Raw genomic sequence first — 16,856 nt, 5'->3', positions numbered from 1 at the left:
TGCTGCAAACACGGAGAAATGGATGAGAGGAGAAACAGGACTCCAAATCTATTCTGGGGAAGCAGGTTTGAAGTCTGAGCAGACTAACAACTAATTAAATCACTTCGTTTATAATAGGAAGTGAAATTAAGCATTATTAAGGATTTCATGCACTGTTAGGCATCCTGAACCAAATTCCATTGTTGCTTACACTCTGAAGAGATGATTTGTGCAATCCCCAGTGATTTCAACACAGAATTGCCAATATGTTTCTAAAATGAAGATACTGAACTTGAAGCTAGAAGATTCATGATTGCTCTTGCATGTTGGTCTTATTAAAACTTACATTCTCTTCAGCTTCTTGTACTGGGTGAAAGCTCCAGGGGGAATGATTTTGATGAGGTTTTGTTCCAAACGTCTGAAAACAAACAGAGCAATATACATGTTAACTACACAGCTACAGGACAGGAATCACATTAATTATGACAGTACATTTTATAGAAATATAAAGCAATTTTACAGGGCCTTATGCAAAATATGCTATTATTTTGAAGTCCACTAAATAGAAAAAATACTTAGAAAAATAAAATAATCTCTCTGGTTGCTAAATTGGTCTAGAAGAAATGCCACAAGCTGAGGAAATTGCACTTTTAAGGTTCATGGAATTAATAAATAATAGTAGGCACATTTTAAAGTTAAGGTAAAAAATAGAAAATACAGATGCTTTCCTTGACTAGCTGTTGTAAATAGAATGTAGCTGTTTAAATGGACAGCTAGAATAGGCTGTGACACTTAGTAAACAGATTAATAACACAATCAGACCAATTCAGGAGCAACAACCTGGGAACATGCTGGAAACCAAAGTGAATTCACTGCAAGATGAATTCATATTTTTTTAGAGGGTTGGGAGCATTTTATGTTAAAAGGGTAAAAAAAGAGAACTGTATCTTCCTATTCCAACTACCAAATACTTTAATTTTTCTAAAATATGGTCCAGACTACATAAAAAGTCTGTTTTTATTTCTAGTATTTGACTTGAAAGAAGTATTCTTTATGAAGTACCATAAATGCATGTATCACTAACATAAAATGCAAGCAGCTTTAAGACACCGCCTACAGCAACCACTGAGTTGAATTTCTGTTCCTTCCCCACAGTACTTTCAAGTATTTGTCAGCAAGTTCCCTGAATTCCTGCTAAAAGGAATGGCTTCTCCTCAGATGAACTTCAAATATTCATCTCCATTAGAAATGTAAAAGTGGATCCTCAAACAACAAATTCCACTGACCGTGGTAGCTAAATTTCTACTGAGCTGGGACTGAGACCAAAATGTGGTTTCACCTTGCTCTTATTTATTATTGAAATTTTGTGTATTTTTTTTCCCCTGAAGTGTCCTAAAAAGCAACAGTTTAAATAGTAAAAAAAATCTGTGGTTGAAAATGGCTTAGAATTGAAATACAAAAACATACTGGAATGATGGAATGAGGCACTCCAGTCATTTCAAGTTGCTGCAGCAATGCAGATGGGAGAGAAAAAACACTTTAGAACCAGGAATGACAATAAAGTGAAATGGGAGAAGGGAGAAGTAAATCAAGGTTTGCAAAGTACTAGGGAATAGTAGAGAGAAAATGTGTAAGCTCTCTATCCCTCTGGTGATCTGTGCTTTCATAAGCAAAAGAAAAGAATCCCCTTGAAAACAAGATAATTTGCCAGCTCATTTGTACTCTAAGAAGCTATTCAAGTACAAATATTTTGATATTTGCACAGGCAGCTTGTACAGCCAACGTGCTCGCCCTCTTTTATATCTGTAGCCATCTACTTTTTAAAGGTTGTGATCAGAGTTAATTCTATTCCTTGCTTTGTGATCCGAATTAGTGTCTGAGATTTCCCTGCCAGTCGGTCTAAATATAACACATCTCATTTCTGGCAAGTCCACAGTGAAATGCAAATTGCAGCGAGCTCCAGCACGCCACTATTGTTGGGTGTTTGTCACCAGAATTAGCAGCACACACTCTTCCCATAAAGGCTTTTTGTCAGCCTGCCAGCCGGGTGTTTCACTGCTCCCAAGGGTTTCTGTGCAGGCACTTCGAGGAACAAAAGAGGGTCATGCCTGCCCGATTTCCTGGCCCTGGGGATGGAAAATGGGGCTCAGCCACACCACACATGCAGCCCTTACAGAAAAACCCAAATACAGGGATGGGGGGGAACGTGGAGCTCTTTACAAGCAGAATTCCCGGGTAATTTTAGTGACTCAAGGGTGGAAATATACACAGAGTTTTCTCCCCCCAGAGAGGGTGAAAAAATATCCCAAATTGGAATAGTTAGTCACAGGTCCCAAGAAAAAAAAAAAGAAATTAAAAAAAAAAAAAAAGAAAATAAATAAAAAGAAAATAAAAATAAATTTCTAGGAAAAGCAGAGAGCAAGACAGAAACTGTCACAGACATCTTTTAATGAAAAATCATTTCCTTAGGATTTCTCCTCTTGAGAAGCTGAGAGGCTTCAAGAACAAAATGTAAACAATGATTATCTGCTGCTGTGGAATGCAACAGGTGCATCTGTGATTGGTCTCATGTTGGTTTGTTTGTAATTAATGGCCAATCACAGTCAGCTGGCTCGGACTCTCTGTCTGAGACACAAGCTTTTATTATTAATTTCATTCCTTTCTATTCTTAGCCAGCCTTCTGATGAAACCTTTTCTCCAATTCTTTTAGTATAGTTTTAATGTAATATATATCATAAAATAATAAATCAAGCCTTCTGAATCATCGAGTCAGATCCTCATCTTTTCCCTCATCCCAGAACCCCTGTGAACACGGTCACAAGAAACAGGAGTTATCTGAGAGTTGCCTTCTGAAGCTACCTAATGAACTCCTCACCCTTTCCTACAAAATCCGCAGCAGATGGCCTGTACAGAAATAGATGGACAGGGCTCTTGTCACCTGCTGCTGTATTTCCACCACAGCACCTGACATTGCTTTATTCCACGAAGCCCTCTGCAAATGAAGGACTCAGGAATGCTCCTGACATGCTCTGCTCAGTGCATTCCACCTCGCAGGTGGCACCAGAGCAGCACCACGGGCCCCATCAGGCTGTGTGGGCAGGTGGGCTCCAACCTGGGCACAAACCAGGGCACCAAGTCCAGCATTAAACAAGCCTGTGCTTTAACAGAATAAAAGTGCTAACCTGACCTCTATTTAATTTTTACATAAATGCATGTTTTAAAATGGCAAACCTAGCCTGAAAAGCACAATGCAGTTTCACAAGTAAAATAACAGAAAACACCTTGTTTGTATTAACACTTTACTCTTTCACCTTGTTTAGCTCATATATGACATGTTGAGTGCAGCAGACAATTAAAAATCTCAACAAATTCCAGGTTCTGCCAGGAGGGGAGCTGGAAATTTCAGGGTGACGAGGGCCTAATTAGAAACCATACAATAGGAAACTGCTGGAGATGCCATCTTTGAAATAAAGTGAAAAGCAGTATTCTTACCTAACATTGGCATTTTTTCCTACAAAAAGTGAAAAAGTGTAAATTTTACAGCCACATTTTATTTCAGAGAAGAATGCCTAGATTACCTAGAACATGACCTTTGGAAAAATGTGTTTTTTATGGTGTATCCCTACACTATGGAGTGCTATCATACACTATAAAACCATCTATGCTAGTGCAAAGCAACATCATTTTTTGGGGAGTATTACCAGAGTATACTATAAAATAATTTTACAATACATTTGAAAAAAATCTGTACAGGGCACACAATCCTAAAAAACTAAATTTTGATGATTTAAATTACTACTTCCCCTCTCATTAAAGGTTTCTTACAACTCAATAAATTTTTTCTTGATTCTCCTGTGATATTTCATACTCAGCTCTATTTAAGAGACTTGCCAAGCAGAATTCCCAAAACTGATAAAGTGAACTGGCCCTGTTCAAGCTCCCAGAGGTTTTTGTTGCCCCTCTGTTCCCCTGGGGCTGTGCCATGTCACCATCTGAGTGCTGAGATGAGCTGAGGCACATCTCCCCCTCCCCACACACAGCAATGCTCTGTCTGCCTCTCCCAGCTTCAATTTAGAGGCTTTGACAACAACATCAAAGGACAGGAACAATTTCCTTTCTCATCTCTCATATATCATCAGAGATTGGAAAGGATGAGGGCCCACTGGATTCAGGTCCATTTTTTCTTTTCATAGCATGATGCTAGACAGGATAAAGCCCTCCTTCTTCCTACTTTTTGTTTTTAAATGACTTTGCAGCAATGAGAGCAAAAAGTAAACATATCAGAGAAAAAACCAGGACAAAACAAACCCAGGGAAACCACGCAGTTCAAGATGAAAAACTATCCCAGGGTAAAGAACAAGCACTCAAATTCCCATGCTAATCCATCTCAAAGTTCACTGAGGTGCAAATCTTTTCATCACCTCCTCCCGTGGCGCCTGCATTGCTCACGCCCAGGATGGCAAAGCACAAAGGGATAAAGAACTCTGCTAACAGGGGCTCAGCAGAGCCAGCTCACACTCAGGAGTGATGGAGCCATTCGTCTTGAAGAGTGATTCCCCCTGCAGAGCTGGGGAGACAGACGTATTAATTTGGGCTTTAACTATCTCCCTTTCATTGAGGGAAAGAAAGAATTTGTTATTTGGGTCTCTAATGGAGCACTTTGCTAGCAATTTTCCCATTTCAAACACTGTCTCAGCTGCTAATGTGCAATGTTTTGTCAAGCTTACCTACCCATAACATAGACAAATCACTACCTTGGAGAAAAAGAGAGGGAGGGAAGCATCAGTACTGACAATTCTCAGCTGTCAGACGAATAGGGCCTACAAATGAGCCAGCCACGCTCTATTAACAGTGCCAGGAGCTGTGTCACCAGCGTCCCTGGGCATGGGGCAGGCACTGGAGCCCTGCTGGGACACAGAGGGGATGAGACAGGTTGCTCCTGGGCTCTTCGGGGCTGGCATGACCAAACAGCCTCGAGCCAAAGACACCTCAGAGAGAGGGAAACAAACCTGTGGCACCTGGCAGGACACACAGCCTGTGTGAAGAGTAAAATCCTTGTTTTCCTCCTCCCTATAAACAGGGGTTTGCAGGGAACTGGGTGGGGAAAGAAGGAGCATTGACACCCACTGTGGTGACCTGTGGTGGTGTTCACAGGGGTCTGAGGATGAGGGAAGAGATGAGAATGTTGGCTCCATGTTTCAGAAGGCTTGAGTCAATATTTAATTATATATATTATATTAAAACTATACTAAAAAGAATAGAAGAAAGGATTTCATCAGAAGGCTAGCTAGGAATAGAAAAGGAACAACAACAAAACCTTGTGACTGACCAGAGAGTCCGAGCCAGCTGACTGTGATTGGCCATTAATTAGAAACAACCACATGAGACCAATCACAGATGCACCTGTTGCATTCCACAGCAGCAGATAACCATTGTTTACATTTTGTTCCTGAGGCCTCTCAGCTTCTCAGGAGGAAAAATCCTAAGGAAAGGATTTTTCATAAAATGTGTCTGTGACAGTGACAGAAGCCAGGGATGGGGAGAACAGTTTGGGTTAGGAAGGAGGAAATTTCTAGGCAACACAGCAATCAACCTAGGGACTGAAACAACTGGATTATAAAAAGCTACTTGGACCATTATTCTACATTTATCTCATAATTTAGGCTCTCATATATTATCACGCATTTTGATCTCTGATGAAGAAAAGTCCACAGGTGTATTTTCAGTATGCAAGGTGAATAAATCATACTAAATAAATCACCATCATACATGGTCTTCTTATTCCAGGTATGAGCTGGATCTGATCCCTGCTCTCACACCCTTCATTGCCTCTTCCTCTGAAACACAATCTTTACTCCTAGCATGCACAGCAGGTTTGGGTAGCTGCACTGAATATTCACCCAGGACAGCCCTGGATGGGAGAGGAGGGAGGAATCTGCCCTGCATTCACAGTCAGTACTTGCAGCTCATCCAGCAGCAAAACCAGAAACAGCCACAGTGCAAGGTCTGCTGGTTCAGAAAGTGCTCTTGGACAGATATCCCAGGGAACAGCTTTTTGTGTCTCTCACCCCTCAGTCCCCAGGAAAAAAAAAAAAAAAAAAAAAAAGAAAAGCAAGTTTTGTAGAAAACAAAGTGCTTTGGGATGGCAGGACATGTAGGATTTTAGATGTGTGTGTTTACTGCTTGTTTTAACAGTTAAAGCCTTCACCCTCCACCCCAGCCAGACTCTACCACCACTATAAAACCCTTAAACAAATGGGGTCCTCCAAGAGTTTTACACTGCTGCCTTTCATCCCAGCACCTGAATGACTCCCAAATCAAATTAATATTACAATTATAAATGCCTCTTACGGAGTCTGCCTCTAGGAAATGGAGAGCTGAGAGCCAGGAAAGCATCCACCTGTATTAATAAAGGTGACAACTGGAGTTTCCCTTCATATTCCCTCTGCTGTTGATTTTCAGGTCTAGCTGTTGAGCTCCTGCTGTAGTTTTAGACAGAACTGCTTCCTAACAACTCACCCGAGGGCAGATCTTCAAGAGACAAAATCCCATCAACAGTGAAGTGACTTGTCAACATAAATCTACCTGGGAAGTTACACAGGTAATTCTGCTCACCAAAAGACATCTTTGAGAATGAAAACAGATGTTTTGATATGTTCCTGATACCACAGTGTTATTCTAAAAGCAGTGCTGGTGACATTGGATCTTCTGACACACTGCAGTGAGTTCAGTTTCAGCTGTGTGAGACTAAGGTATCAGCTGGTAACCACTGAATTTGTGATGGCAGCCACATTAGAAATCCATTCCCTCTGTTGTAGCATGTTAATTTTGCATTAAATATAGCACAGACAACCAGGAAACACCAGAGAAATCCACAGAATGGTATTTCACAAAACATCTTTTGACAAAACACCAACATCTCTCTAACCACAGTAACACCAGAATGAAGCATTGTTCTCCCAAACCTCAGAGTTTCTCCATCCACCACTGTGACAACTCCACATTTGCGGTGGGAAATTTTGGCCCTTCTCATCAGAATGTACACAGCTCATCATTGCCATGTCCCTGCCAGTCTAATCCATATATTTTCCTTTCTTTATCCCTGGCTGAGGGTGCAGGCTCCCCCTGAGCTCCCTCCCACTGCTGCAGATGACCAAGTCCAGGTGAGCTCCCCTGAGCCATCACCTGTGAGGGTGTTCAGCGTAAATCAGAAGCTGTTTTGGGGGTAGAGTACACAATAATGCCTCCCTGCTCAGAGTCTAGACTAGACAGAGAGACCATCTCCAAAGAGACCATCCCCAGGTGCTGCCCAGTTCTGGCATTCACTTCCAGCATCTGCTCTGAGCACTTTTCACTGATATTTTTAGGAATTTTTTTTGGGGGGTGGTGTTTTTAAGATTGGTGGCTTTTTTGTTCTGAAGGGAGACAGAGAGTTTCTCCAGCACCTCTGTGAAAGCAATCATCTACCAATGGTTGAACCTGATAAATATAAACCTGTAGGATCATTGTTAACACGCCAGACCCAGAATATTTGCTTCACTGAGAAGCTCTGTGAGGTCCCAGACAGACTAACCCCTAAACACATCACATTGATTTTAATTATTGCTTGAGGAGGTCAGTCCTGAGCACCCTCTATTGACTTCCAATTATTTCAAGAAACTTCCAGCCCTGATCACTCCCCATGTTTTCTCACAATGCTGACAATTTCAAGCTGATTTGCATTTAATTTGTCAAGTTGCGTGACAAAACTATTCTTTTAGTGAAAATGGAAGTAAGCTGACAGAAAAAAACCAAAATTTTGTTTTTTGATCTCTAATCTAGCTTATTATTAGGAGCTGTGTACATTCTGTACATCTGTTTTTACTGCACGTTTACAATACTGACAAGGAAAAGGCAGAACACCAGAAATTAGCAGGAAAATTAAGTAGCTGTTTGGTAGTTGAAATTCTGCCACCTGTAATATTTTCTCAACAGATTCTGTTATTTGACAATAGACATTCCTCAAATCCTTTCTTACTTTCACAGTCTTTTAAAGCAAAATAAACAGAACACGTGTTAGCCAAAAGACAATTAGTATTTCATCCAGTAAAAATCTGATTAGTATATTTTATGTCAAAGTTGTGATTTTATGCTCTCTATTTTATTTTCTGTAATTGCTTTTCCTCTTCACAATCAGCTTAAGAATGTATATGCTCATTATTTATTGCAATTTCTTTATTTTGCTTGGCAACACATGAGCTTTGCATTGAAATTTGTATTAGATAAAATATATATGCCTTTTTGGTTATACCATTCATTTTTATTAGTAATTATTAATTTGTGTATATACTGAAGTGATATCTCTGGGAAAAAAAAGATTAGACTTACACACTTACACACACAAACCCCCAAAATCCTAAACCAAACTAAAAACCAAAACAATCTCAAACCTACAAACCTTTTAAGTTTAATCATACACAGTTTGCCTGAGTAAATTAACCTGTACATAACTTTTTTTCTAAATCTCCCAATTATCAAAAGCAGTGAAGAAGGTAAAAATTGATATGGCTGAAATGAAAATTACCATGTGTATGAGACCTAGTAATTTATCAAAACAAGCCCACCTTCCTGTGCCTGCAGATGACATTAGTTACACAACTTCAGAAATAAAAGTAAAGATGTAAGAAATAAATCTGCCTTGATCTTGCAGCAGAAACTCCCTGCTGTTTCTGCTTGTTTCTAAAACTGTGAAATGCAGCTTTCTGTTTTCCTTAATTTGTCTCAGCACGGAAAACACTTTTATTCTTAAAATTTTCCATATATTTATATTTTCTTCACTGACTATCAATCTAAAATGTTTATTATTTCTTTATGATTTTTGTGTTTTGAACTCCACAAAAAATTTTCTACCTATTTTTGGCCCGACAAAATAAACCTCTGTGGAATGCAAGACACAGTTTGCCTGGTGAGATCCAGAACAAAGTAGTCAGGTTAGACATGAGAAGCTGTCCAGAGCCAATTTTCAGCAGTGAATGAAAATCATATTATAGGATTCAGCTACAGGAGCCAACCTGGTTCCCCAGGCAGAGAATTTGCCACCAGAGGCAATTATGCAGCATTTACTGCAGGTTCCAAAATACTCTCCTGGCTTCAGCTGCACTATTTACTGGAAGCCTGGGAAAATTATTATAATTTTCTTTCAGGAGGAAGAATAATGTTAAATTAAAAATTGTCATTCCTTTTCCCATGAAGTTTATAGTTCCTACACATTTATGTTCTTGATGAAACTCCTTGCCTTTGTGAAACTGAGAACTTCAAAGCCAAGTGTTAATAAACATGAAAATGCTGTCATGTAGTTAATTTATAATTTATATAACAAAAAATTATTCTTATTACAATGAATAGTCACCGATGCTCAATCTTTCTATAATAGCTTTTCTGACTTTATTTTAGTTGGAGGAAAATGAATTTTGAATATACCAGTAACTTAAAAACCCAGAAATTGTTCATCACTCTCTTCAAATCATAAAAGCTTCCTAAAGATTCCCAACTGGAAATGCACATTCCTGCAGGTACTGAGGAACAGAGAAGGCAATTTCTTCCTGAGACAATTCCTGCAACAACAAACACAGCAAACCTGTCTGCCTCCAGCTCTGCAACACTGCCCAGCACACTGGCACCCTCCTGACATTGAATTTGTCAGGAAATCATTCATTAAAGGTAGAACAAGTAGAACATTACATTACGAAGTGATCATCTTGCAGAAAATTAGGTTTGTGCTCATTTTGCCAGAACCAGGAGAAAACCAACATTTCATTTTTCCTGTGCTCCAACTCCAGAATTTTTCCTAAGAGTGGAAATTCTGCACCAAAATCACGTGCTATTTATACGTACAAAAACATCAGCCAGCAATTCAGCTATCAAAAGTGAAAATGCTAAACTAAACCCATGTGGAACAAGTGACTCAAAGCACCCTTAGGCCAAGCCTGGGTGCTGCTGGAAGGGCTGCCATCCGTGTTTGCTGTGCCCAGCTGCCAGGTGAAGCTGTGGCTATTATCTCAGCACACATGGTGCCTAAACTGCACTTCTCCTTCAGGGACGACTGGCAGCCTCTTTACTGTCTGGAGCAACTGCATCAGCATTCAAACAAATGGTTTGGGATTGTTTCTGAGTCAGGTACATCCCACCCAGCTTTACCTTGGCTCATTCAATTCTATTTCTCTTAATCTCACCAGACACAGGGCATGGTACAGGTAAATGACAGTGGTGAAGCAAACTTGATGTGAACAGATCTCAGACCTGTTTCAAAATTTAAGGATATACTTTACATTCTGGAGTTTGATTTATAAGTCTGCAGATGACTGAGACTCGGCTTTTCAGAGTAATTAACACTGCAGAGCACAAAGTGTTCAAAGCACAGTGCCTGTTGACTTTTGCTGCAGCTGGGACTCCTCAACACTGCTGAATGTCTCAGCTGAGTCAGCCAGAACTGAGATTACATCACCAGTGACCACCCAAGGAAAGCTTGTGCAAGTCACTTGCCCAGAATCAATTAATAAAACCAGTGGCAAGAAGAGGCACAACCCAATTCTCTGAACAGCATTCACAAGATTATCTCCCCCACAGCCCCCATTTTGCAGTTTTCCTGTTTCTGCAACAAGTGAACAGACCCTGTCTATACACACAGGCTCCTTCCCTACACATCCCTGATGCATCCCTAGGCAACAAGAAATGAATCCAAGCTGTCAACAGCAGCATGAGACTGTGCTGCTGTTGAAGTGAATACCACCACAAATACACACAAACTTCAAATGACAACTGCAGCTACAAACATTAACTTTGGCATTTTCTAGCATTTTCTAATTTATTTTTTTTACTGAAAAAAAAAAAAAAAACAAAACCAAACACTTAATTCAGTGACCTCAAACCCCAAAGCTGAAATTACTGATTCCATCCATCACAAGGAAACTCAAGTGTAACAAAGTCTGAATCCCAGACTCCTGTAGTGCTCTCTAACTGGAACAGCAACAGTGCAAACAGGAGCTCCCTGTGTAGTTTAAGAGTTAATCTGTGCCTAGACAGTCCCTAATGCACAGGGACAGACACTCAAATTGCTGTTGGGTTTCCCAAGTACGTGGTGAGGGGGCAGGAAGGCTCTCCAAGGTAAATGTGCTCCACCTTTCCCTGTGTCCCTGTGTCCCTGTGTCCTGCCCCAGTCTCCCAGCCCTCCTGCCAGCCTACACAGCTGGTGTCCACTGGCACCAATCTCAGGCCTTTTCACCAAATACTCCTCACTTTCTCAGACTCACAGCACTTTGCTCACCCTGTCTCGATTTCCTTTGTTCCCAATTCTTCTCCTCATGTGTTTGGTTGTTTCCTCATTTCAGTTCACCCTTCTTTTTCCATCACTTTCTGTACTGGGCTCAGCTTGTTTACATTCTCTCAAGCATCCCAACCACAATCCAGCTTCCAGATTTATCAAATAATTAATTCCTTCTTTTAAGCAATCTGCAGATCCTTCAGAGAAGCAGCACCCAGTGCCAGTGGTTGCTGCTCCAGCATCTGCCTCCAGGAGAGGGGCTGTGTCCTGCCTTTGGGGGCTGTGCCCTGCTTTCACCCAGGAAAGTCTTGTACCAACTGCTATCAAACACAAAGGCACAAGTGGAAGTCCCTGCACCACTGTTTTAAGGTGTACAACATCCTCAGACAAGACCTGCCCAGAATTCACATCCTAAAACACTGCAAGTGATAAATAAAAAATGAGTGCATCAGTCTGAGGCAGACAAACAGCATGAAAACTTCCTTCTAAAGAAGGAGCAGAGGAAGAGTGTTGTGAGGTGGGAAAAGATCAATAGGGGGTTACTGCTCCTGCCCATGACTGGCAGGCACCAAACAAACGTGGTAGGCAGCTCGTGGAAGCAAATTCTGTTTGAAACCCTGCAGCCAGGGCTGGCAGTGCCCTCAGCCCCTGAGCCCACATCTGCATGGGCAGGAACGCTGTCCTTTGGCTGATTGATGCCAGGGAATCACTACTGACAGAAAGGATCTGCCCAGCCCATGTCCTGAGCCCAGAGCAGCCCAAGCCATGTGTCACAGGTCTCTGCTATCCCCTGGCTGAGCTGTCACTCTGTTTGACAGGCACTGGCTGCAAGGTTGTGATCAAATCTGAGCAGAACAACAAATTCTTGGAGGCTTTGTCTCCTCTCTGTTGGTCATCTCTCCTTCCCTACACCTCTCCAGCATCAAGCCCCTTCTGCACTCACATAATGTTCCCTATTTACCTTTTATCTCACCCTTTCTGAATAACTGCAACCTCTCCTTTTATTGTAGATGCTGTCCCAATATAGGGAATGACTGTTTTGTTCGTGTACTAGCAAACCACCACACCACATGCATTTTGGTATTTGTTTTCATTAAATGCCTCCAGGTGCTTAATGACTTTTGTTTTCAACCAAGTAGTCATGCAAAACTTTTCTGTGTTTATTCTCATGTGCTTCTCTATGGCACAAACTGTTCATTTCTCCTCTGAAAAGCAGAACAGAACCACTTTGTAAGCAGACATTCTTTTGTAACACTCAGCACACAGTCTGTATTCCTCAGCTTCAATTTCTCATAACTCATTTTTCCTCAGTCAATTTGGCTGCTGCTGTCAGCTCCCAACTGAACAAGAAGCTTTATAAAAAGCCAAATTGCATTCTCTACATTCTTGCTACCTATTTTATGAAATTATGAAAAAGCAAGTCTGGGGTACAGATTTCTAGCTTTCCTAAATTGCTTACTTAGTAGCAAACATCCTTGCAATGAAGTCCTACACCTGGAGGAGTAATAGAGTAACACAACAGGCTTCTAAGTTATCTGTGAGAGAATGAAAATTAGCATCATATGATGCTTGTTTGATGTCCCATGACAAGTGAGTTTCCTGGTTTGTGATGGGTTTTCATCAACAAAAACAGGCTTAGGACTTTTTGGCAGCTTTTTCAGAGAAGGTTCTGCCTACCCATGCTAATGAAGAAAGGCAGGAAGGCTGAATAAAAGATCTTTAATTAATACTGAAACAGAGTGAAATGTAGGTCACCTTTAATAACTGTGTTAGAGCAACAGCTGTGTGTTTCATTTTTGTAGAACACCAGAGCAATTTGGATTACAAGGGAATACTGAGTTAGGGGGAAATACAAGAACAAGTTGAATTCAATGTTCCTTGGGGTTCTTATGCCCAGAGCATTAGAAGGACACACAGACAATGAGAGGGCTGGAGCTCATCTGCTACTGAGAAAGGCTGGGAGAGCTGGGGGAAGAGAAGGCTCTGGGAAAACCTTAAAACCTTGTCCTAAAGGGAAAATACCTAAAGGGGCTCCAGGAGAGCTGGAGAGGGACTTTGGACAAGGGTCTGGAGAGACAGGACAAGGGGGAATGGCTTAAAACTGACAGAGGGCAGGGTTGGCTGGGATACTGGGAAGAAATTTTTCCCTGTGAGGGTGGGGAGTCCCTGGTAGAGGTTGCCCAGAGAAATTGTGGCTGCCCCATCCCTGGAAATGCTAAAGGCCAGGCTGGATGGAATTTGGAGAAACTTGGGATAGTGGAAAATGTCCCTGTCCAAATCTGGTAGGATTGCTTCCAACCCAGAACACCCCACAATCTTACAAATTTATGCTTTATCATGGTCAATTTTGCTGTGTACCAGTATTTCTACAGCAACAAGAAGTGGATAAGTCCAGTGACCATGCAAATATTTGAATTTATACTCTGTTGACTCTAAAAGCTGGCTGGATGTCAGAAAACTCAGTATGACAAGAACCTAAATAGGAAAAGAATTGATCTGCATTCCCTGTGGACTAAGCACAAGTGAAATGGTTTAATGTAACAGTATTTCAGGACCACAGTAGTGTGAAGTCATGGACACAGAAATAGATGGTTCCAATTCCTAGAGGTAGTAAAGGCAAACAAGTCTATAAAACAAGCATCTGATTCCACAACACAAGTCACAAAACTGTTAAAGAACCAGAAAAAACAATGTGGAAAACAAGATACAGAAGGTAAAATCAGCAGAGACAATGAGCTCTGATGTTCTAATTTATTATAAACGCATCTTGCCAAGCTAAAAAGCTGTCCCTCCTTCTCATGGGGAAATAACTGACTAGAAATAAGAAAGGACTGTGTATTTTCATCTACTGACTATAGAACTGCAATTCCGGGTTTGTGAAATGTAAACACAATCTGAACTTAAAGCCCTGAGAACTTTATCTTGCTTTCAGGTAGGACAGTACCAAACTATCTTAATTTACACTTTAAAAATGGTTTGAGCCCTTAGATCAAAAGAACAAATCAAAGAGGACAAGTACAGTACACCTCACAACTGCTTAGAAGACTTTTTGAAACGTGCACTTTTCTCACACACAGGAGGCCATGAAATGGAATAAAAATGGAGAGAAATAGAAAAGATTCGTGCATGAGAGTGGCACTTACATCTCCCAGATGTCCTCGGGGAGGTTGGCAGGGATCTCTGTCAGGCCCCTGCCCCTGCAGTCCACCACGTTGTTGCTGCAGGTGCAGGCGGAGGGGCAGGAGACGGAGCTGGCGCTGCACGACGGCGGCTCGGACTGGGGGCCTGCACACAAGGAACACATGCCAGGCTTTAAAAAATTATTGTGAGGCTCTAACAACAAAATACATCAGGCTGTGGGTTTTGCAGATCATCTTATTATACAGGGTAATCATTTATTTGCAAGTGAATATAATATTCCACAAATCAGCTGCAGAGAAAATATGTAAAAGTGTGTGTCGCAGACATCTTTCCATGAAAAATCCTTTCCTTAGGATTTTTCCTCCTGAGAAGCTGAGATGCCTCAGGAACAAAATGTAAACAATGGTTATCTGCTGCTGTGGATGGCAACAGTGGATCTGTGATTGGTCTCAGATTGGATGTTTGTAATTAATGGCCAATCACAGTCAGCTGGCTCGGCTCTCTGTCCAAACCACAAACCTTTGTTATCATTCTTTTCTATTCTTAGCTAGCCTACTGATGAGAACCTTTTCTTCCATTCTTTTACTATAGTTTTAATGTAATATATATAATAAAATAATAAATCAGCCTTCTGAAACATGGAGTCAGATCCCTGTCTCTTCCCTCATCCTCAGACCCCTGTGAACACGGTCACAAGTGTGTTCTTATTCCTCTCAGCCTCCACCCTATCAATCTCTTCCCCTCATGAACACTTCCTTCATGCTCACCCATATCAATTCATTCAAAGATTTTTAAATTAAGCTTTAGAATCCAGTAGCATTTCCAAATTTCCAAAAGTTATCTTTCTCCAGAAGTTTCCATTACACAAACACATCTTGAGTACTTTTACGTACTGACAGAAGACTCGCATCAGAGACAACTTATGTTTTTGAAATAAGGAAACCTGTTATGGTGTGAAGACTGAGAACACAAATCCATTTTTTTTTTCAAGATTAGACAATGCAGTTAAAGGAAACATAAAAAGAATTTAGAAAAACATGAGTTCAAACTTTCAAACTCTTGCTTAAGCTAGACACAAAGACACAAAGCTACACACAGAGCAGAGGTGTAGCACGAGGACATTGCTCCATACAAATTCTACTCAATTCATTAGATTCAGGCTTAATTAAGTGTCATTACATTTTTTTGAAACTGTAGCAATTATGTCAATTTTACTCAAATGGTTATGATTCCTACATTTAAAGTTTTGATATATGCATACATTTAGCCATAGATAAAATGGGTTTGCTATGCTAATTGAGGTTATCAAGATGTAGCAGTTATTGGTTTATTTATAGTGAGTCATATTTCCAAAGTACATGGAACACAAGAAGCCTCAAGAATCTTTATGTTGAGATACAGATGGCTAAATGTGAAGGTTTGTAAGGCTGGTAAGAAGTGACAAAATTCGTAAGAGATTGGCCTTTTGGGTGGAAAATTAAACACATCATAGTTGTCAAAACACGAATACATACAAGAATGTGGAAATACTATTCGCAAAGCTGTTAATTCTTGGGGTTTTTTGTCTTTGAAAAGACCCATGATGGATACTTTCGTGTTTTCCAACTACAGCTGACAAAAAGTTTTAAAAAAAAGAAAAAAATATTTGCATCAACTCATAATTCAATATTCATTAGGACAATTAGAGATTTTATAAAAATGCAACATTCCTATGAATTTCCTCTCTTGATTTATGCTTCCATACTTGCTTGGCTTAGCTCCTAACTGCACAGCAGTGTAAGCTTGTACAGAAAGCTACACATGTCCCTGCTTTCACAACCCTGTAACCAGCACAGAAAAGTCAACATCCCAAAGAGATTCCAGTGGCATCTCTAAGGATCATTATTTTCAAAGGCAGACACAGTCTGAAAGGACATCAGCTGAAAACTTCTGCAGGTGACTTTACAAATGCAGAGTGACCCCTCCTGGAAAGCAAAACACAATTTCTGTGGAATCATTCCTTCCATTGGAAAGGTGTTGAACTCTGAGGGGAATTAATTTCAATATGTCTGAGTTTCCTTAAGTTCAAGCATGCTGTCATCCTCTTTAAATATTATTTTTTAACCAGGGATGACAGAACTGCCTTATATTAAAATATAATCTTGAGTTTCAGGATAAGATCACCATTTCAATTGTGGGCAAAACATTGCCAAATTTGAATACTGGGTTTGAAATATTTTTATTGGTTGACTACCCGGCTTTCTGTCAGGGCACCAGAAGAAAACTCTGGGTTTGATAGCACTGAGTTTTAAACACAGATAAACAAATTAACACTGATGTTAATCAGAGCCCTGAGTGGCTGCATTTTGGCAGCCCAGACCTCAGAGCTCCAATCCAGAAGTTAGATTTTAAGAGGTAGTGACCGTGTAGAAATAAATGGATCTCACAGAAAATTTGT

General features: G+C 40.5%; 1 protein-coding gene across 1 annotated transcript in view; it reads right to left on the bottom strand.

Moving 5' to 3' along the window:
- Positions 1–16,856, bottom strand: part of SLIT3 (slit guidance ligand 3) — a 487,105-nt gene that overhangs the window by 161,704 nt on the left and 308,545 nt on the right. The window contains exons 9-10 of the mRNA XM_058815569.1: positions 14,422–14,563; positions 326–397 (exon numbers count right to left, since the gene is read on the bottom strand). Of these exons, the coding sequence (XP_058671552.1) occupies positions 326–397; positions 14,422–14,563 (214 nt within the window). The remainder of the gene's footprint in view (positions 1–325; positions 398–14,421; positions 14,564–16,856) is intronic.

This window comes from Ammospiza caudacuta, chromosome 16 (assembly GCF_027887145.1).
Source record: "Ammospiza caudacuta isolate bAmmCau1 chromosome 16, bAmmCau1.pri, whole genome shotgun sequence".
NCBI lineage: Eukaryota > Metazoa > Chordata > Aves > Passeriformes > Passerellidae > Ammospiza > Ammospiza caudacuta.
Note: the sequence above shows the minus strand (reverse complement) of the source record. Positions and strands in the feature narration are given on the sequence as shown.